Genomic DNA, 23,115 nt, shown 5'->3' with positions numbered 1-23,115 from the left:
GCTCCCCTTTCCTCTCCTGCTTGCTTCTTTGTCTTAACTTTTTTGTTGCCTCTTTTTGCACTGCTCTCCAAATCAACATTGGAACTATTTAACTAGCCTCAACGAAATAGACAAGATCTTGGGTTTGGGGGAACCGGCTGTCGTGACGAAGCGGTTGGTACTGGACACACGACGGACTCTTGGGAGAAGAAGGAGTGCCGCATGCCTGGCGACCCTTTTCTGTGGAGGACGTGAAGATATCCACCTATTGGGAATTATGACAACAGGACATCTGCTCATTGGAGTAAGCGTTGCTCTGGTTTGTCCACAAATTGGAAGTTGCTGGCAGTCTTCAAAGTACCCCAAAGCTGCCACAAATGATTGGAGGATGCGGGAAGAACTGTGGACACTCTTGTGATTTTGGATCACATCGGACTGTCTGCCCCGCAGGATTTTGAGGACCAGTCATAGACAATTTAGAGTGAAAAGCACATTTTATTTTCACTCGTATACAAAATATTCTAAGTTGGATTGTTTCCCTGGTTTGGAGACTCTCCCGAAGGACACAACAAACTCCCTTCTTGTCTCTCATGGACACACACCTGTTGTTGTTGACTTTGGACTAGCGACCGGACGACATCAAGGCCGCGGAACAGAGACACACTGCAGGCTTACACACACACATGTATCCACAAAAATATACGTCACACACACATACCCTGCCCCCCAATCCAACGCCCTCGACGCAAATCCCATAGGGGTGATGATGGTTAGCGCCTGAGAGCTGCAGCCCACCACCATGACCCCGCACTCCCTTCCCTCTGTTAGATATCTCGAGATGTATGTTGTAATATGTATATGTGCTTTGCTATGGAGGTTTTTTCCCACTCCAGACTGGGCCCACTTAGGAGCCCATTTTACTCATCCTCACCCAGCATTTACCTTTTTCTCCAATCTTTTACGGGGCGCCTTGTGGCGACCCATCAGCGTTCCTGTTCTGTAACCCTGTACACTGTTTGTTTGTTTAATCTTCAACGGGTTTGTACTGAAAACTAAGTTTCGTTGTACTTGTGCAAGGACAATAAAGACCTATCCTATCCTATCCAGAGTGTTCCAGAGCTTAGGGCCGACCACAGAGAAGGCCCCTGTCTCCCCTAGTTTTAAGTCTGGTCTTGGGCACCACGAGCTGGAGCTGGCTCTCGGACCTCAGAGGGCGAGCAGGGGTGTAAATTTGGATGAGGTCCGAGATATACTGAGGTGCCAGTCCATGTAAAGCTTAAAAAGCAAACAGCAAGGTTTTAAAATCAATTATAATATGAACAGGGAGCCAGTGCAAACTCTGAAGAATTGGGGTTATATGCTCACGTTTCCTGGCCCCAGTTAAAAGTCCTGCTGCCGCGTTCTGGACTAACTGCAACCGGGAGAGAGCTTTTTGGCCAATGCCAGCATAAAGTGCATTGCAGTAGTCCAGGCCACTTGAAATAAAAGCATGCACGACTTGTTCAAAAAGGTTAAAAGATAAAAACGGTTTTACCTTTGCTAAAAGACGAAGATGATAAAAACACGATACCAAAACGCCATTGACTTGTTTGTCAAGTTTAAAATCGCTGTCTATAGTGACGCACATCATTTTGTAATGGTTGTGACTTGTAAGGAGCCACAGATGCCTAGTGTGACGTCATAGGTCAACCGGAAAGGCAATAAATGTATCCACGCTAAAAGGAAATAAGCGCGGAAATAAGCCCCCCCCCCCCAGTGTACGGCGTATGACCAATAGTCACATTAGAGTGTGCATGGACACTTGGACTTCACACTTTGGTGTGAGAATACAAAAAAACGAACAATTTGAAAAATCAGACTAATTTAGTGCATGGAGACGTAGTGACTTTACAGCAAAGACAACCTTAGCAAGGCTAACTTACCTAATAACGGCCCGTTCTCCGAGACCTCCTCTGCCGCCTCGGGGTCCAGCTCTCGGTCCGTGTTTTCCGTGCAGGGGTCGGAGTGGCCGCCGCCATTCACGGTCGGGGTGTCCTCGCTGGAAGGTGAAGCCGCACACATCGGCCCCGCTGCCGACGCCGCGATGGGATCGGCGCTGCAGAAGCCACCAGCCTCCTGGTGGGCGTGCGCCATCGGGTCAACCTGCTGCTGCCTCTGTAAGGCCGCCTGGGATGACAGCAGTTGGCACTCACTAATAGAAGAACGTTTTGTCACTTGACTCATTCTACATTCTGAATTAAGCAACTAGAGGTAGGGATATGCAAAAATCATGTAGTGTGTCCAAACAATCCTGCATGAGAAATGATGATGTAATAAGGGTAAGGGTGTAACGGTACGTGTATTTGTATTGAACCGTTTCGGTACGGGGGTTTCGGTTCGGTTCGGTGGTGTACCGAACGAGTTTCCACACGGGCATATTAAGTAGCGCACCGCACGTGTAAACAATGCACACTGAGGCACAACACACGGCATGCTAGCAACGACCGGGCTACTACAACATGCAAAAGCCAGAGCTGGAAGACCCTCCTGCCTCGTTAAGATCTCCCGTTTGGGAACACTTCGGCTCCGCGGTGCGATACAACAATGGATAACATCGCTTCAACGAAGAGAAGGACGAACAAACACAGCTCCCACCGCATTCAAGCAGCTTCTCCTCGGCGAGTCAGGCAGGGCTAAAGCAATAACAAATGTTTTTATAGCAGCAGATTTAAGACCATATTGCATTAAAAACTAGATTTTCAGCCACTTCTATGGTGGAACAACAATGAGCCCATATATCCTCTTACTGCCAAGTTAGCCAGGCACTACCTCGCCATACCTGCTACCTCCGTGCCCAGTCAAAGGGTATTTTCCACAGCTGGAGACATTTTAACTGCAAACAAGTCTGCTCTTTCTGCAGATAATGTGGATAAACTGATTTTTCTGGCAAAAAAACATGAAAATTGAGTGAAAGTCACCAGGGTTAAAGGCCGGGGTGGGAAGAAAAGTTAATCTGAGGCTGAGTTGACTTGAAACTGTTTAATGTTGTACTTTTTGTATGTAGAAGAAAAGTTTTGTCATTTTATTTAATCTGAGCAACAACTTGAAGCAGTTTAATGTTGCACTTTGTAAGTGGAAATGTTGCACTTTATATGTAGAAAGGTTTTGTTAAGGAACCAATTCTGAGCCTTATGTTATTTAGTTTTTATTTGATATACAGTATGTTGACTGCATTAACCCTGGCAATGGACCCTGTGTGTATATGTACAAACCCCGTTTCCATATGAGGTGGGAAATTTTGTTAGATGTAAATATAAACGGGATACAATGATTTGCAAATCCTTTTCAAGCCATATTCAATTGAATGCACTACAAAGACAACATATTTGATGTTCAAACTCATAATCTTAATTTTTTTTTTGCAAATAATAATTAACTTAGAATTTCATGGCTGCAACACGTGCCAAAGTAGTTGGGAAAGGGCATGTTCACCACTGTGTTACATGGCCTTTCCTTTTAACAACACTCAGTAAAGGTTTGGGAACTGAGGAGACACATTATTGAAGCTTCTCAGGTGGAATTCTTTCCCATTCTTGCTTGATGTACAGCTTAAGTTGTTCAACAGTCCGGGGGTCTCCCTTGTGCTATTTTAGGCTTCATAATGCGCCACACATTTTCAATGGGAGACAGGTCTGGACTACAGGCAGGCCAGTCTAGTACCCGCACTCTTTTACTATGAAGCCACGTTGATGTAACACGTGGCTTGGCATTGTCTTGCTGAAATAAGCAGGGGCGTCCATGGTAACGTTGCTTGGATGGCAACATATGTTGCTCCAAAACCTGTATGTACCTTTCAGCATTAATGGCGCATTCACAGATATGTAAGTTACCCATTTCTTGGGCACTAATACACCCCCATACCATCACAGAGGCTCAATCATTGGTATGTTTTCATCTACAAAACCATTCTGGGTATCACTCCATCTTATCTGTCTTGTCTTTTAACAAAGAAACAAGGAAGTCACAATCTTCGTTCAATGAATGTTCTGCAATTTGTCGTCCCCAAAGTAAGAACTGAACTGGGCAAGAAAGCATTTAGGTTTTCAGCAGCGAAGGCTTGGAATAACCTACAATCGAATATTAAACTTCAAACCCTTGTTACGTTGAATGAGTTTAAAGCTTCTGTGAAAGGACTGCAGTCTACCTTGTCTGTATGCACATGTGTTATGTGAGCAAGTTTTAATGTCGTAAATGTGATGTTTTATGTATTTGTTTACTGTTTTTAATGTAACCTTGCTGCTGCCCTCTTGGCCAGGTCTCCCTTGGAAAAGAGATCTTTGATCTCAATGGGATTTTACCTGGTTAAATAAAGGCTAATAATAAATAATAACAGAGGCTGGCTTTTACACTTTGACCCTATAACAATCCGGATGGTTCTTTTCCTCTTTGGTCCGGAGGACACGACGGCCACAGTTTCCAAAAACAATTTGAAATGTGGACTCGTCAGACCACAGAAAACTTTTCCACTTTGTATCAGTCCATCTTAGATGAGCTCAGGCCCAGCGAAGCCGACGGCGTTTCTGGGTGTTGTTGATAAACGGTTTTCGCCTTGCATAGAAGAGTTTTACCTTGCACTTACAGATGTAGCGACCAACTGTAGTTACTGACAGTGGGTTTCTGAAGTGTTCCTGAGCCCATGTGGTGATATCCTTTACACACTGATGTCACTTGTTGATGCAGTACAGCCTGAGGGATGGAAGGTCACGGGCTTAGCTGCTTACGTGCAGTGATTTCTCCAGATTCTCTGAACCCTTTGATGATATTACGGAGCGTAGATGGTGAAATCCCTAAATTCCTTGCAATAGCTGCTTGAGAAAGGTTTTTCTTAAACTGTTCAACAATTTGCTCAGGCATTTGTTGACAAAGTGGTGACCCTCGCCCCATCCTTGTTTGTGAATGACTGAGCATTTCATGGAATCTACTTTTATACCCAATCATGGCACCCACCTGTTCCCAATTTGCCTGTTCACCTGTGGGATGTTCCAAATAAGTGTTTGATGAGCATTCCTCAACTTTATCAGTATTTATTGCCACCTTTCCCAACTTCTTTGTCACGTGTTGCTAGCATCAAATTCTAAAGTTAATGATTATCTGCAAAAAAAAAAAAAAAATGTTTATCAGTTTGAACATCAAATATGTTGTCTTTGTAGCATATTCAACTGAATATGGCTTGAAAAGGATTTGCAAATCATTGTATTCCGTTTATATTTACATCTAACACAATTTCCCAACTCATATGGAAACGGGGTTTGTATGTTAATGTTATGCTTAGCATTCATGACTGCCTGCTGTTGCACTGATCAGCCTAGTGGTGGCTCACATGCATCACACACACAGCTATTTTAAAACAATGTTAAAAGGATAAAGCCTTTGTTTACAAATGTTGGTAAATAAATAATTTTTGTTGTTTTCTTACTGTACCGAAAATGAACCGAACCGTGACCTCTAAACCGAGGTACGTACCGAACCGACATGTTTGTGTACCGTTACACCCTTAAAAAAGGGTATACAAACATTCTAGATTGTGAGGAGAGCAGACCTGTTGCTGGGCCAGCTGGACTTGGTAGAGCTGCTGCATGTACTGCTGGTAGTGCTGCTCCTGGAGCTGGCGGATGAGGCCCATCTGCTGCTCGGGGCTGTTTGGGTACTGCTGAGCCGCGTACTGCTGGAACTGCACGGCGGTCTGGGCGTTCAAGGCCGCCATTATCTGCTGCCTGGGGGGGAAATATGTCACGGGGGAGGAGTCAGAGTGAGGAGGACAACGCAGGAAACATTGTTAGGATGACATACTTCTGCTGCTCTATGCGTAGTTTCTCTTCCTCTGCCAGCCGCCTTTCCTCCTCCTCACGCCTCAGCCTTTCCTCCTCCTCAAGCCTTCGTCTCTCGTCCTCTTGCCTTTGTCGCTCCCTCTCCTCCTCCTCCAGCCTCTGACGCTCCTCCTCCTCTTTCCTGTTGAGACAGCAAACATGTTCATACATGTCAGTACCAATACTCAGGTTCTACCTGACTTACACAGTCTTCTACATTTGCAGACTTCAAGTATACCTTTTCCTCTCCTGCTCCTCCTTTTCTATCTTGTGTGAGGTGACGTAGGGCGCAAAGAGGTTGCAGCACTTGTTAAGCAGTTGGACAAACTCCACCATGGCCTCCTCCCTCTCCATGTTACCCAATGAGGCCCACTCTTTTCTGTGCAAAAGTACAAAGCATAGTTTTGTATGAAATTTAGAACTGCAGTATATATTTTTTGTTTTTTGGGGGGGGCTGAATCATACAATATGTTGTATTAATAACACTGTACTCAAAATTTGACGGAAATACAATATATCGCTGTACGCATACACGGCTCCTGTATTGTCCACACGTTTAAGTCAGGCCTTGGGAAGGCCATTCTAAAACCTTCATTCTAGCCTGATTTAGCCATTCCTTTAACCCTTGTGTAATGTTCATATTGTTGTTACTCAGCCACAAACGCTGGCTGAGTAACAACAATATGAACGTTGCACGGAAAATTTCTCTGCCAGTTTCTGCATCCCACAGGGATTCTTCTTTTGTGTTTCTGCACCTGCGGTTCCCACACAAGGTTGCAACATTGTTCGTCAACACTGTCTGCTCTCATTTTCTCCCACATTTGACCCTCTGATGTTCAGTGTACCTACACTCTGTCCTCCTCCTGTCTGGGCCTGCTGTGTGTGTGTGTGTGTGTGTGTGTGTGTGTGTGTGTGTGTGTGTGTGTGTGTGTGTGTGTGTGTGTGTGTGTGTGTGTGTGTGTGTGTGTGTGTGGTACACAGAACATCAATTTCCACACTTCTATTAGTCCAGTGGACCCGGACATCTTATATGTAATAGAAATGTGTAGGGGGTGCGGGGGGGTGTGCTCATTAAATATATATTCTGATATATGTTCTTCACAGAAAATGAGCCAAAGTCAGTGAGTCTCAGTTTGAAAAATTAATTAATTGTATCATTTTTCTTTTAATAAAAAATGTAAACGGGACACCACATAAGGGTTAAACACCTAAAAGTCGCAAATGTACTTAGTTAAAAAAATTTAAATACCGCCTTTATTTTTGCAAAAAACTGCAATGAAAACAAAGCTTATGACAAAAAGTACAAATTGCTGGTAAAATTAACACTGATGTCAATGCTCCCTCTTAGTGGGGAAACTGTGGAATCCAAACATTTCCCTTCAACGAAAACAGGGCTGGTTGTTTTTCTTTGTCCTCACGGTGGGACATTCGCAGCATCTAATGCTCACGCTTAGGCCCCGCCCCCCTGCCGAAAATACACTATGGAGGCTATATGGATTGAAATATAAAAAAACCTCCTTCAAAATTGATTTTTTTTTAATCGATTCAGAATCTTTACAAATAAGAATCAGTAAAGTGTCAAAGAGTAAAAATGCATTTCTTTCAATATGCATAATAACAAAAAGGGTAATATTAAATAAAAAAGATATATGTAGATAGTCCAACACATACTGCCTGATATACACAAGCTATGGAGATATCAGTAGAAAAAACTGCATTTAGTTTAGATAATAATGAGTCATATATTGGAATATGGGATCCATTATTTACATTTGTTTTAACTATTAAATGAACCTAAAATATGACTTATTTTATCTTTGTGGAAAATATTGGACACAGTGTGTTGTCAAGCTTATGAGATGCGATGCAAGTGTAAGCCACTGTGACACTATTGTTCATTTTTATTTATCTTTTTTTTTTTTTTTAAATACATGTCTGTAATGATAATGTCGATGAGGGATTTTTAATCACTGCTATGTTGAAATTGTTACTAATATTGATACTGTTGTTGATAATCATTTTTGTTTCACTACTTATAGATTGTTCTGTGTAGTGTTCGTGTGTCCTCTCAATTGCTCTGTTTATTGCTATTCTGAGTGTTGCTGGGTCGGGTTTGGTTTTGGAATCGGATTGCATTATTATGGTATTGTTGTGTATTGTTTTGTTGGGTTGATTAATTTAAAAAAATAAAAAATAAAAAATAAAAAATTTAAATAAAAATAAGAATCAGGATTTAAATGACAATCCATTTTCTTTGACACACCTACATGGTACTCGGGTGAGGAAATAACCAGCCACAGTCACTGTATGAGGAAATAATAAACCTGCGAGCACATTCGTAACTTGAAACACTCGCATTTTTAAAGCTTAACAAAAAAGCTGACAGATTGCCCATATCTTAAAATACTTGGAAATTAAAGTACCACTGTACGGTACTTTGAATCGAAACATTATTGCTCACTATATCGCCACATAAGACATTGAAAACGGACAGCGTGTTTTCAAACAAATAAAAAAAAGGGCTCAAAGGTCACATTCCCATGCAAGCTATTCTGTGGGTTTTACCTGCGGTCGTTGCCCAGGACGTCAAAGAAGCCGACCTCGGGGGAGGCATCGAGATTATAAGGGCCCAGCAGCACCTGTTTGTGGAGGGCCACCAGGCGAAGCTTCTCCTCGTAGGTGGGGTGGAAGGCCTTTCCATCCTTATCTGGGGGGGGGGGGGGTGAGGCAATGGCATACATTTGCATTAGAGAGCAGCTGCGGGGCACTTTATGATGCCTTCAAGGTGTTGGCTAAGTAAACAGTAACACACAACTATTGACATTATAGATGTTGAATGGCCAGTAATTACTTGACTCAGTACCCATTTCCTGTCATGTTGTTTTTCACACTAACGAGACACTGCATTAGACACACCTGCACAATCTAATTAGAAGTATTTAGTTCAAAAGCTATAGCAATGATTCTGGAAAATCCCCCCCAGACTCGTCTACTTTAATGGACGCCATGTCTCAGTGTGTTAAATAAAAACACCCTCCCAGCCAGTACTGTATTTGCAGAAAATAACGTTATTCCTGAAAATTGTGGCCTCCACTTAAAGGCCTACTGAAATGACATTTTTTTATTTAAACGGGGATAGCAGATCCATTCTATGTGTCATACTTGATCATTTCGCGATATTGCCATATTTTTGCTGAAAGGATTTAGTAGAGAACATCGACGATAAAGTTCGCAACTTTTGGTCGCTGATAAAAAAAGCCTTGCCTGTACCGGAAGTAGCGTGACGTCACAGGTTGAAAGGCTCCTCACATTTCCCCATTGTTTACACCAGCAGCGAGAGCGATTCGGACAGAGAAAGCGACGATTACCCCATTAATTTGAGCAAGGATGAAAGATTTGTGGATGAGGAACGTGAGAGTGAAGGAATAGAGTGCAGTGCAGGACGTATCTTTTTTCGCTATGACCGTAACTTAGGTACAAGGGTTCATTGGATTCCACACTTTGTCCTTTTTCTATTGTGGATCACGGATTTGTATTTTAAACCACCTGGGATACTATATCCTCTTGAAAATGACAGTCCAGAACGCGAAATGGAAATTCACAGTGACTTTTATCTCCACGACAATACATCGGCAAAGTTCTTTAGCTACGGAGCTAACGGGATAGCATCGTGCTTGAATGCAGATAGAAACAAAAGAAATAAACCCCTGACTGGAAGGATAGACAGAAGATCAACAATACTATTAAACCATGGACCTGTAAATACACGGTTAATGCTTTCCAGCCCGGCGAAGCTTAACAATGCTGTTGCTAACGACGCCATTGAAGCTAACTTAGCAACGGGACCTCACAGAGCTATGCTAAAAACATTAGCTATCCACCTACGCCAGCCAGCCCTCATCTGCTCCTCAACACCCGTGCTCACCTGCGTTCCAGCGATCGACGGAGCGACGAAGGACTTCACCCGATCATAGATGCGGTCGGCGGCCCGGAGACGGAGGAAGTCAAGGTGAGGTCGGCGGCTAGCGCGTCTGCTATCCATCTCAAAGTCCTCCTGGTTGTGTTGCTGTAGTCCCCCGCTAATACACCGATCCCACATACAGCTTTCTTCTTTGCAGTCTTCATTGTTCATTAAACAAATTGCAAAAGATTCACCAACACAGATGTCCAGAATACTGTGGAATTTTTCGATGAAAACAGAGCTGTTTGTATTGGGACACAATGGTGTGCCAATACTTCCGTTCACTCCGTGACGTCACGCGCAAACGTCATCATACCGAGACATTTTCAACCGGATATTTCCCGGGAAATTTAAAATGTCACTTTATAAGTTAACCCGGCCGTATTGGCATGTGTTGCAATGTTAAGATTTCATCATTGATATATAAACTATCAGACTGCGTGGTCGGTAGTAGTGGCTTTCAGTAGGCCTTTAAATACTGTATTTTTCGGACTATAAGGCGCACTTAAAATTATTTAATTTTCTCAAAAATCTACAATAAGCCTTATAAACCGAGTCGCCTAATGTACGGAATAATTCCGGTTGTGCTTACCGACCTCAAAGCTCTTTTATTTTGTAGATGGTGTAATGATAAGTGTGACTAGTCTTCACATAAGAGATACGTGTAGACTGCAAGATGAGGCCAGTAAACACCAAACCTTTAAATGTTCCATTGAGAATATACAACATTACACACGGTGCTCAAAAACCTGTCAAAATGTTTTAGTACTACTTTGGTAAGCTATGAAGCCACACCACTTCATGGATTGTGGGAGCATTGCGGCTACCGTAAACAGACAAACTGTAATTCAACATCAAGTGTTATTATGGTGTGTGTAATAAGGACCGCAAAATGGCACCCATTAGCAGACATTATCTGGCGTTTTGTCTTGCAATATTATGCAAAAGCAACTTTTCTTACCTTCTGGTGCCTGCCGATCTATATTTGGGATCTGTATAAGTCCTGAAAATTTGCACGCGTCCACCAATGTAGTCCGTGCCAACAACATAGTCGATAAGCGTCTTCTTTTTCTCTATCTTCTTGTTATGTAACATTCATCCTCCGCTGTTGCCATTTCTAATATAAAGTAGAGTAAAGTTCTTACTTATATCTGTCAGTAGACTCACTATGAAAGCGCTAAAAACTACCGGTGTAGTGAGTTTACATTATTCACACAAGGAACTTTAGTTATTAGAGAGTTCCGGTCGGACGGTTTTTCATCCATGCATTTTGTGGGGCACTCTTCATTCTCTAGCGGGTGACTTTTCAAATGATGCTACACATTAGCAGTGGAGCTACTTGACATAGTATGGTTGTCTGTTCGACATCTTCCCGCTTGAAGCCAAACCACCGCCAGACGACGGACCCCCTGCTGTTTTTCTTGGAATTAATTATTCCTTCATTTGTTACCAGATTCGCACCTTCTCCCTCTCGTATTACCACTCGCATCACTCCGCTAGCATCACAGCTAACTTTACCCATGCTGCTACCTTTCTGCTCGGCGAGGGCGTATGACGTTGCACGCGTGACAGTATGTGTGACGTATGTAAGAAGGTGCGCTTGTTTTATGTCTCTGTGAGAAGGAGAGACAAGAAAGAGAGAGAAGAGCCTGTAGTGTAATGCCCGCAGCTAAAAGCAACTGCTTGAGAACGTATACTCCAATATCACCATATAGTCATTTTCTATATCGCACAGAGACAAACCTGCGATATATCGAGTCTATTCCATATATCGCCCAGCCCTAACCTGCACTATTCCATTGCATTTTTTGGGAAGAACTTCTGCAAACTCCGGTATCTCAAAAAAGGCCCGCAAGATTCTGGGGGGTCTTGGTAAATTACGGTCAGTGTTCAAAAATATTTAACTTCAAAGGGGAACTGCACTTTTTTGGAATTGTGTCTATCATTCACAATCCTCATATAAGACAAGAAGACATTTTTCTTGTTTTATGCATTCCAACTCATACATTAACACTATTAATAGTAAGCTAACAATGGAGCGAATGAGAGTCGCTCTATTATGCCTATAAAGCTCTCTAAAAAAACATGCAAAAGCCTCCATCGATATTTTATATATTGTACATGCTGTAAGTATACATGTAATGGTATGTAGTAACCTGCACATTCATTATAACATGTACCGTAATATTTATGTAATTTGGTCATTTTAAAGGAGCAAATGTAATAATTGCTTGTCAAGTCATCATTAAATGGTCCTGATATGTCAAAAGGCATTATTAAATCATGTTCTGTTCCAATACCTCTATAACTGATAACAGTAGCTCAGCCGGGATATGCTCATTTTAAAATTACATTTACAGCCCCGAAATCTTGTTATTGTTTTCATTTTGATGCCCCGCCCTCCACCGTTTGACCAAATAGAAAGTCTGTGAGTGTGTTAACTCCAGGTTGCCAGTTGTGCACCGCCACCTTTGTCCAGCTACTGCCACTGGTAAAGTTACTAAACATGTCGGACTTTGGTAAATCTAAAAGGCCTCGTTACGATTCATGAAAAAGTCAGGAACAAAACAAGGATTTGTAGACGATTGAAGGCGGAGAAGATTTTTTCATCTGATGCCAAACTTGCTAACTTTCTCCTTGATAGGTAAGTCAGGCATTTATGTTTTCTTATTACCTGTAATAAATGGAAATGGACATTTCATATGTAAACTATATTGTCCAATATAGTCTATGATCTTGTCTAACAAAGCTAGTATGTTCGTGCAACAAATGCTTATCATGGTAGCCCGGGCAATGGCAGCATACACATCGACATATAGGCTAATGGGGGAAATATATGCCTGCTAGCCTGTATGTCAATGTGTATTCCAACTGACAGGGCAAAATATATTTTCGATACGGGTAGTGTCAGTGCCCATTTCGTTCTCAATATGCTGATACGCTGAGGAAATGGGTTCCAACATTAGCACGGCTGTCATGGCAATGTAAAACGTATGGGGACTGCCAAATCAAAATGATAAAATAATTCCTCATTCGTGTTTGCATATTGTGGACTACATGTACCAAGTTATATGGCAATCTGAAACGTTTGAAAAGGTAGCCTACCTTGGTAAAATGTCTCTTTAGTTTTGGGCATACATTAGGCTGCTAAGCATGCTCTACTTGATTTCACCAATATAACCATTGCAAGCGTTGGTTGTAGTTTGTTTTAGTCTTTGTTTTCTGATAGTACTGACAATAACTAATGATTGCCATTTGGTGTGATATTGACGTACTTCTTCCTGAAAATAGCCTAATTTCTGTGTAGGAGGAGGAGGAGACTACAGAATTTTAAACCTTGATTGCAGCACTATTTCTGGTCAGATTCTTACCTACGCCTCCTTTAAGTATGCGGCAGCGTACTAATTTCACAAACACGTTACAGTACATGATTACAAGTTCGCTTTTGGTTTGGTTTAGTCTTTATTTGAAGGGACAATGCACAGAAACATTAAGTTCAAAGACAGATATGTTCTGTACCAGATTATAGCTAAATAGCTAATTTCCATCTGCAGTCCCTGGCTACCTAAATTAAAGGGATACAAAAATCATGCAATAAAATTATGACAATAAAAACATACTATAGCATGTTTTTAAATTAAGAAAAGTCATAAAATGCCCTTTAATGTACACATACTTAATATACAATACAACCACACCTCATTTACATAATCACACAAAGACAATACATGCTTTTGTTCACATCTGTCATCATTTCTAAAAACAACCATGATTTTAACACACACACCTCACAATTTACAATAAAAATGCTCTCATGGATAAATATAATACACATTAGGTTGATGTGTCAAACATAGTGGTCACCTTAGTGACCGTGTGAGCAGCTTTTTAACTTTAATTGTGAATGAAGAGTAATCTGTTAGACTTTTCAAGTTTGTTGTGAGGTTTCTCTTCAACAACACTACTAATCATGACAGGCTTCACGAGAGACCACAACGACTACTTTGGGACAAATGATGATCCAGAACATTACATTTTGTAGCCTGAAAACAGAGGATGAGCTACAAGTTTTAGAAGCTGTGTGCTAAACAGATCCAGCGATAGTGAAACACTAAGCATCACAGCAGTATCGGGCTAAAAAATAAATACAAACTATGAACATCATAAAATCACCTTTCATTAAGCACATCTAGCCTTATAACTGTGGCTATGATAACATATACATTTTTAGTTGAGGGAAGTCCTTAACATTAAAATTTATCATTGACAAACACTCGCTTTTTTCCTTTCATAGCTCGTAATAACTGTCCGTAATTAACATGTAATCTAGCGCTGATCTCACAGTTTAGGTCTAGCATGATTCAAAAGGTTAGACAACAAAACTTTAGCTAACGTCAGTTAATTTGTAGGGCAAGTAATCTCTGTGGATGACTCAAGAGAGCAGACTCTCCCATTGCCAAAAGCTGGATTTCCTTTTTTGCATACTTTGCAGCAGGCTAAGTCCAGGTTTTATCCGAAGTTTGTGTTTGTCATTTTCCTTCCAATGTTCATTAAAACGACAACCTCCCGGCATGATGGACCGATGCACCACTGTCCTCTTGGGGCGTATATACAGCTCTGGCATGACAACAACCTAATGTAAGGGCTTGTGCAAAGCCAACAGATCAAGCGTGTAGCTTTTATTTTTAAGGAAACGTATTTTTTTTCCATTTTATAATGAGCCTATTAAGTCAGACTGCCGAGAAATATGATGAACGTTTCCAAGCATTTACAAGCACTTCACTCAAAATTCAAGCATTTTTCAAGCCTTGAAAACACAACCTTAAAATCCAAGCATTTTCAAGGTTTTTAAGCACCCCTACACACCCTGTTACAAATACATACAAAAAGAAGATAGTAAATGAATGTAACAACTACATCAGTGAATGATTAATACAGCAGTTCTTGTAATATGTAATTAAGTCAGTCATTATACACATACGGAGATTAAGAATATCCCATTTTCAATAAAGTTGAAGGTGTTTCTCATAATTCTTTGTAAGCACTATTCATTTGAACAACCTCTTAAACCTGATCATATCTGTACATTGTTTAACTTCTTTACATAATCCATTCCATAATTGAATTCCACATACTGATATGCTAAAGGTTTTTAGTGTTGTACGAGCATACAAATGTTGTAAAATAGTTGTTCCCCTAAGGTTATATTTCTCCTCTTTCGTTGAGAAGAATCGTTGTACATTTTTAGGCGTTATGCAACAAATCACAAAAAAACATGCAAAATCCTGGGAAAATACACTGTATTGCCAATTTGGCCACCCATCCAAATGATGAGAATCAGGTGTCCTAATCACTTGGCCCGGTGTATCAAATCAAGCACTTAGGCATGGAGACTGTTTCTACACACATTTGTGAAAGAATGGGCCGCTCTCAGAGATTTCCAGCGTGGAACTGTCATAGGATGCCACCTGTGCGACAAATCCAGTCGTGAAATTTCCTCGCTCCTAAATATTCCAAAGTAATTTTTATTATAAGAAAAGTGAAGAGTTTGGGAACAACAGCAACTCAGCAACCAAGTGGTAGGCCAGGTAAACTGACAGAGAGGTCAGCATAGTGCAAAGACTTTCTGCTCAGTCAGTTGCTACAGAGCTCCAAACTTCATGTGACCTTCCAATTAGCCCACGTACAGTACGCAGAGAGCTTCATGGACTGGGTTTCCATGGCCGAGCAGCTGCATCTAAGCCATACATCACCAAATCCAGTGCAAAGTGTGGGATGCAGTGGTGTAAAGAACATCACCACTGGACTCTAGAGCAGTGGAGACGCCTTCTCTGGAGTGATGAATCACACTTTTCCATCTGGCAATCTGATGGTCCAGTCTGGGTTTGGAGGTTGCCAGGAGAACGCTACATTTCGGACCGCATTGTGCCGAGTGTGAAATTTGGTGGAGGAGGAATTATGGTGTGGGGTAGTTTTTCAGAAGTCGGGCTTGGCCCCTTAGTTCCAGTGAAAGGAACTTTGAATGCTCCAGGATACCAAAACATTTTGGACAATTCCATGGGATGGCACTTCAAGTTCATATGTGAGTAAAGGTAGGTGGCCAAATACTTTTGCCAATATAGTGTACTATCCCATATAAACAACCAGGTTAGACGAATAAAGTGAATGGCTAACTGTCCTCTGAATGTTTAGAGACTTGCTCAAAACTGTCAATATGGTCTCATTCATTTTGTGCTGAGAGTAGTCTTTGTCCTGAAGTGCCTCAAATTCCATTTTGATTACAGACAGGAAACAATGGTATGGGTTGAGAATGCTGAATTAGCTGTCATTTCCCATTAGTTCAGTGTTTTTCAACCACTGTGCCGCGGTGCCGTGAGATACAGTCTGGTGTGCTGTGGGAGATTATCTAATTTCACCTATTTGGGTTAAAAATATTTTTTGCAAAGCAGTAATTATAGTCTGCAAATGATGTGTTGTTGTTGAGTGTCTGTGTTGTCTAGAGCTCGGCAGAGAAACCACAGGACACAGTGTGCAGGTAAAAAGGTGTCTAATGCTAAAAACAAAAATAAACAAAAGGTGAGTGCCCCTGAGAAAAGGCATTGAAGCTTAGGGAAGGCTATGCAGAACGAGACTAAAACTGAACTGGCTACAAAGTAAACAAAAACAGAATGCTGGACAACAACAAAGACTTACTGTGGAGCAAAGACGGCGTCCACAATGTACATCCGAACATGACATGACAATCAACAATGTCCCCACAAAGAAGGATAAAAACAACTGAAATATTATTGACTGCTAAAACAAAGTAGATGCGGGAAATATTGCTCAAAGGAAGACATGAAACTGCTACAGGAAAATACCAAAAAAAGAGAAAAAGCCACCAAAATGGGAGCGCAAGACAAGAAGTAAAACACTACACACAGGAAAACAGCAAAAAAGTCCAAATAAATCAGGGTGTGATGTGACAGGTGGTGACAGTACACCTACTTTGAGACAAGAGCTATAGTGATGCATGTCTGGTTATGCTTTAAAGTCATATCCAACAATTGCGACAACGACTTTTTACTGTCAACTGAGTTTCGTTTTTTAATGATTTCTGCTGGTGGTGTGCCTCCGCATTTTTTCAATGCCTTGGCTCAAAAAAGGTAGCACTAGTTTACTTCACGTTGCTATGTTAACAAAGTTAACCTGACACGGAATGCCCAGTATTCGAATAGCTGCATTGTGACTTGGTCTTCACTTGTTGAAATAAATTCATTTATTTTTTTACTTTGCTTCTTATAACTTTCAGAAAGACAATTTTAGAGAAAAAAATACAAACCTTAAAAACGATTTTAGGATTTTTAAACACATATACCTTTTTACCTTTTAAATTCCTTCCTCTTCTTTCCTGACAATTTAAATCAATGTTCAAGTAAATTCATTTTTTTTATTGTAAAGAATAATAAATACATTTTAATTTAATTCTTTATTTTAGCTTCTGTTTTTTCGACGAAGAATATTGGTGAAATATTTCTTCAAACTTATTATGATTAAAATTCAAAAAAATTATTCGGCAAATCTAGAAAATCTGTAGAATCCAATTTAAATCTTATTTCAAAGTCTTTTGAATTTCTTTTAAAATTTTTGTTCTAGAAAATCTAGAAGAAATAATGATTTGTCTTTGTTAGAAATATAGCTTAGTCCAATTTGTTATATATTCTAACAAAGTTCAGATTGGATTTTAACCTATTTAAAACATGTCATCAAAATTCTAAAATTAATCTTAATCAGGAAAAATGACTAATGATGTTCCATAAATTATTTGTTTAATTTTTTCAAAAAGGTTCGAATTAGCTAGTTTTTCTCTTCTTTTTTTCGGTTGAATTTTGAAATTTAAAGAGTCGAAATGGAAGATAAACTATGTTTCAAAATTTAATTTTCATTTTTTTCTTGTTTTCTCCTCTTCTAAACCGTTCAATTAAGTATTTTTTTCCTCACTTATTCTCTACAAAAAACCTTCCGTAAAAGGAAAAAAAATGTACGACGGAATGACAGACAGAAATACCCTTTTTTTTTATATATATAGATTTATTTATTTCGCTATTCTTGTTTAAATCACACTTACATGTAACTTACAAATGACAATATATATATATATATATATATATATATATATATATATATATATATATATATATATATATATATATATATATATATATATATATATATATATATACACACTTAAAATGTAAAGTATTTTTTGTGTTTAATATAAAATTTATATTAGGTAAAAAGGTAAAACTGTTGCCGATATGATAAGTGCTTTAAATGCATTTAAAGCTAAGATGAACCTTTTCTCTGTGCATTTACAGAGAAAAAAAAGTGCTGCACATTCCCTCTGTGCAGATGGTGCTGAAAGACAATGCTTCTGCATCTGAGGCTTTGGACAAAGTTGCAGAAAAGTACTCTCAGGTCATAAACAGAGTTGGGCAAGAGTTTGAGAACAGGTTTTGTGACCTGGATCAGCTTGAGCCATGTCTGTCGTTCATTTCTAACCCTTTCATGAACGTGGACATATCATGCATTGCTGAGCAGTGAAGTGCAACATTCAGCCTGGATGCTGAACAGGTGGAGATTGAAATTGTAACACTGCAAAATGACCTCCAGCCAGCTAGTTAAAATGGGATATTGTGATTTCACAAGACTGTCTTAGAAATGATCATTTGAAAATGTTCAATTTGAAAAATGTGCACTTAGAGAAAATATAAAAATATAGTGTTGCATATTGATATTTATCTGTTTCTATATATCAGGCATGTGATTTGACCACAATGAAAAAGACTGAAAAAATTTCCGGGGGTCTGGGGGACGAAGGCCCCCAGCCAGGTCCAGGAGGACAAGGGGGGGGCAAAGCTCCTGGTTTTTCACCAATTTAACATGCTAAAATTAACAAAGACAGCACCATTTGAAGAAAATATTTGAGTGTTTAAAGACATGAAAACATCATTAATAGAACATACATAACCCAATGATCCTAATGAATTACTGTATATGGTTCAGTCCCAACAGTATTTAGTCACTAATATTTACATCTTGTGTTCATTTCACATCCACAGGTGTCACATTGATCAGTGTTATTATCTACAGTTTATTTACAGTATTACCACATTACTTCAGTTCACTTCACACATTAGCTTTCTCGGAGAGCCCGAACATGAGCTTTCCTTGCAAATTTATTTAACAAAATACCAAATGTAAACATTTAATTCTTTTCGCCAAAATAGGATATAAATTTATGAAAATAATTAAACATGTTTAGTATTGTTTACTCATATTTGAAAATAGGAGATAATAATAATGTGAGGACACTGACATATTGCATGAAACAAGATTGTTACACCACTGACAATAGTTTCAAGAGACTACATAAGAACTTAATATTACAAAATAGTATTATATGCAAATTTATTTCAAATAAATTGTTAACTGGAATCAATAATGCGACTCTTTGAATTTCTGTAATTTCATAATATATTTTCCCGTGGCTTTTCATTTTTAGAAAAACCCATTTATATTTCGCAAAGAAATAATTGGTTAATATTTAAAACAAACATGCGTATTTCGCAAGCAAATATTTTTTAGCTTACCTCATTATTAACAACCCTGTCTGCAACTGAAGTGGGTGGATCTTTCCTCTCGATGTCTACGGCAGTTGTCGATGTAAACGAAAGATGAAGTCCGTAAGGTTTGCTCACTTTCGGTTGACATCCAAAAGTACCAGCTAGTGAAAAGTTTGTTTTCCTTGCTTCAAGTTGTTTCATATGTTTTTGGCATTTCGCATGTACTTCCAAAGCCTTGAAACCTCGTGATCCATAGTCATGACACCACGTGCACAAAACCTTTCCGGGACGATCGATTTTCCGAATAAAATCACCGAACAAAGTCGTAACTTCCTTCTTCCCAACAGTATCAGTGATTTCCCTTTCCATCCAGTCCCATCGAAACTTATTTTTGACATGTTTATCAATTTCTTTTACTCGTAAAGCGTCCTTTTTCTCGAGAACCAACATCGTTTACATATGGAAAATGGCGGTAATAACCATTATGAATGATGACGTTATTAACGTCATCATTCATAACAGATGTCCTGATTGGTCACAAGGAACATATCGACCAATCAACTACGGCGTAATATAAACTACGTCTCGAATCTTGATTTAGGGTTGGAAAAAAAAACGGAAAAACGTGAGATTTTTTTTTTTTTCCCCCCGAGATTAAAAAAGACGGAATTCCGACTTTAGACGGAAAAATCACATGCCTGATATATATTTATAGTGAGAAATCATTAATATGATCAGTATTTCCACAAAGATAAATATAATTAATTATTAATAATAACAGAGTTAAATATAAATTGAGCAAATTGGCTATTTCTGGCAATTTATTTAAGTGTGTATCAAACTGGCAGCCCTTCGCATTAATCAGTACCCAAGAAGTAGCTCTTGGTTTTAAATACAGATAAAAGCAAGGTAATGGTTTTCTCTCATTCAAGGGTGCTACTGGAAAATATTCCAAATATTGTAACATCAAATGGAAACCCTATAGAGCAGGTCTTAAATTACAAGTACTTGGGTTTTACTCTTGATCAGGAGCTTTCATTTAAAGCCCATATTAACAACTTGGTCTCTAAGCTTAGGGTAAAGCTTGGTTTCTTTTTTAGAAATAAAAACTGCTTCTCTCTTAAAGTCAGAAAGAAATTGGTGACAGCAACTATCTTGCCTGTAATTGATTATGGAGACGTGCTTTATTTTAGTGCTTCATCTAAATGCCTCCAGTCCTTGGACACTGTTTTTCATTCAGCACTAAGATTTGTTACTGGCTGTCGTAGTCTCACCCACCATTGTCAACTGTATATGAAGTCAGACTTATCTTCATTGAGTGCACGCAGATACACACATTGGCTGACTTTAATTTATAAGGCTCTTTTAGGTTTAATACCTCCATACTTGTGTACTCTGTTACAAAGAAAAAGCAGCTCTTACGCATTACGTTCTAACAATTTGTATGTTTTAACTGTTCCTCATGTACGGACTGAATTTGGCAAAAGAGCTTTTGGCATTGCTGCCCCTATGGCATGGAATGAATTGCAGACGAAACTGAAACTTACAGAACTACTTCCATTTGGAGCCTTCCGTTCTGTCCTGAGGGACAAACAGCGAGAGACGTTTGCACAGTGCCTGTGTTTTTAAAGATGTAAATCTCTGTTGTTTTACACTTCTCTTATGTATTTTAAAATGTATGTCTTAATGTATTTATTTTGAAACTGCTCTGTGACATGTGCTGTTGACCTCTTGGCCAGGTCACCCTTGTGAAAGAGATCTTGATCTCAATGGGTTTTCTTATCTGGTTAAATAAAGTTTCTAAAAAAGGTTGGTGAGCCCTGCTTTAAAGCATAACCAAGCATGCATCACTATAGCTCTTGTCTCAAAGTAGGTGTACTGTCACCACCTGTCACATCACACCCTGACTTATTTGGACTTTTCTGCTGTTTTCCTGTGTGTAGTGTTGTACTTCTCGTCTTGCGCTCCTGTTTTGGTGGCTTTTTCTCTTTTTTTGGTGTTTTCCTGTAGCAGTTTCATGTCTTCCTTTGAGCGATATTTCCCCCATCTACTTTGTTTTTATCCTTCTTCGTGGGGACATTGTCGATTGTCATGTCATATTCGGATGTACATTGTGGACGCCATCTTTGCTCCACAGTAAGTCTTTGCTGTCGTCCAGCATTCTGTTTTTGTTTACTTTGTAACCAGTTCAGTTTTAGTTTTGTTCCCTAAGCTTCAATGCCTTTTCTTAGGGGCACTCACCTTTTGTTTATTTTTGGTTGTAGCATTAGATACCTTTTTTACCTGCACACTCGCTGTTTCCCACATCTACAAAGCAATTAGCTACCGGCTGCCACCTACTGATGTGGAAGAGTATTACACGGTTACTCTGCCGAGCTCTAGACAGCACCGACACTCAACAACAACACATCATTTGCAGACTATAATTACTGCTTTGCAAAAAATACTTTTAACCCAAATAGGTGAAATTAGTTAATCTCCCACGGCACACCAGACTGTATCTCACCGCACATTAATGTGCCGCGGCACAGTGGTTGAAAAACACTGGTTCACGTTTCGCGAACTGTCAAAACCGGAAGTTGTGTCGCGCAGTGTTGCCTTTTACGTTTCGCGAACCCGGAAGTTGTGCCTTCTTCGCGGCTAGCTAAACTCCGTGAGGTGACAGTTAGCTAGTAGCATGTTAGCCGCAGCTATCTTCGCCCAGCTCATGTTTTAAAGCTCAATGTTTACTTTTTAAGGACATAAACGTACCTTTAAAGAATTTAAGCGCCATTCCGTACAGCTCCTGCAGAGGAAACCCCCATTTCCCCTCTACGGCACATTTGTCAGTCCCTCCATCTCCAGCCTCGGCGCCGCCCGCTGTCACACTGCCGGGCTCCGGCTGAGGCTCCTCGGACCGGCCGGGCTCGTCCTCCGGGTCGGGAGTGAGGGTGAGGCCGTCGATGGAGACTTCCAGGCGGCTGGCGGCAGCACTGTCGAGGTCGCCGCTTCGAAGCTGAACCTCTGTCGCCATCATGGAGAGACTGTCGGCAGGAGCGGCCACGTACCTACTTCCGTTTTCACCGGCCGGAACTTCCGGAATACGTATATGTTCATATATATATATATATATATTTCATTCCATTTTTATTTATCTCCTTCATTGATGTGCATCTTTGATCGATAAGACAATTATACCTCATATATTCAATTATACATTTACACACCAATGCCTGAGAAGGAGCAGGATGAAGAAAAATCTTATATTTTTCTGCCCCCTTCAACATAATACGTAGTCTTACTTAATGATATCATATAAACCAACAATTACATCCAAATATAATGAAAACAACAACAAAAAACACAAGAAGTGCAAAACTTCATGAACTACAAACCGAACAAAAAAAACAAAAAATGTGTCCCATAACTCAAAAAATGAAAATGTAATATATAAATATATCATTTTGAATCTTTACAACAGCTCCAAACCTAACCATAGATATATAGTTTTTATCATCTAAAAAATTGTATTTAATCCCGTGGTTTAATAAACAACCACTGATATGTTCTGATGAAACAGCACAAAATATGCAAATTTAGCTGCAAAATGTAATATTTGCAATGAGGTTAGTATATTGTTGACTGGGTCAATAATTGATTTTGATCCATTTTTTGGAGCAAATTTGTTAAAAATAATAAAAAATAAATAAACACTTATGACCCTCTCATAAATGACTGTGTAAAA

At 39.7% G+C, this 23,115-nt stretch overlaps 1 protein-coding gene across 2 annotated transcripts in view; it reads right to left on the bottom strand.

The window, feature by feature from the left end:
- Positions 1-22,457, bottom strand: part of acbd3 (acyl-Coenzyme A binding domain containing 3) — a 39,176-nt gene extending 16,719 nt beyond the window's left edge. For both annotated transcript variants that reach the window (XM_062033792.1, XM_062033793.1), the window contains exons 1-6: positions 22,143-22,457; positions 8,391-8,532; positions 6,064-6,204; positions 5,809-5,967; positions 5,558-5,732; positions 1,902-2,145 (exon numbers count right to left, since the gene is read on the bottom strand). In XM_062033792.1, coding sequence (XP_061889776.1) covers positions 1,902-2,145; positions 5,558-5,732; positions 5,809-5,967; positions 6,064-6,204; positions 8,391-8,532; positions 22,143-22,407 — 1,126 coding nt within the window. In that variant the 5' untranslated portion in view covers positions 22,408-22,457. The remainder of the gene's footprint in view (positions 1-1,901; positions 2,146-5,557; positions 5,733-5,808; positions 5,968-6,063; positions 6,205-8,390; positions 8,533-22,142) is intronic.
- Between the last annotated feature and the right edge of the window lie 658 nt (positions 22,458-23,115).

This window comes from Entelurus aequoreus, linkage group LG23 (assembly GCF_033978785.1).
Source record: "Entelurus aequoreus isolate RoL-2023_Sb linkage group LG23, RoL_Eaeq_v1.1, whole genome shotgun sequence".
NCBI lineage: Eukaryota > Metazoa > Chordata > Actinopteri > Syngnathiformes > Syngnathidae > Entelurus > Entelurus aequoreus.
This window is presented reverse-complemented; position numbering and strand designations above follow the sequence as displayed.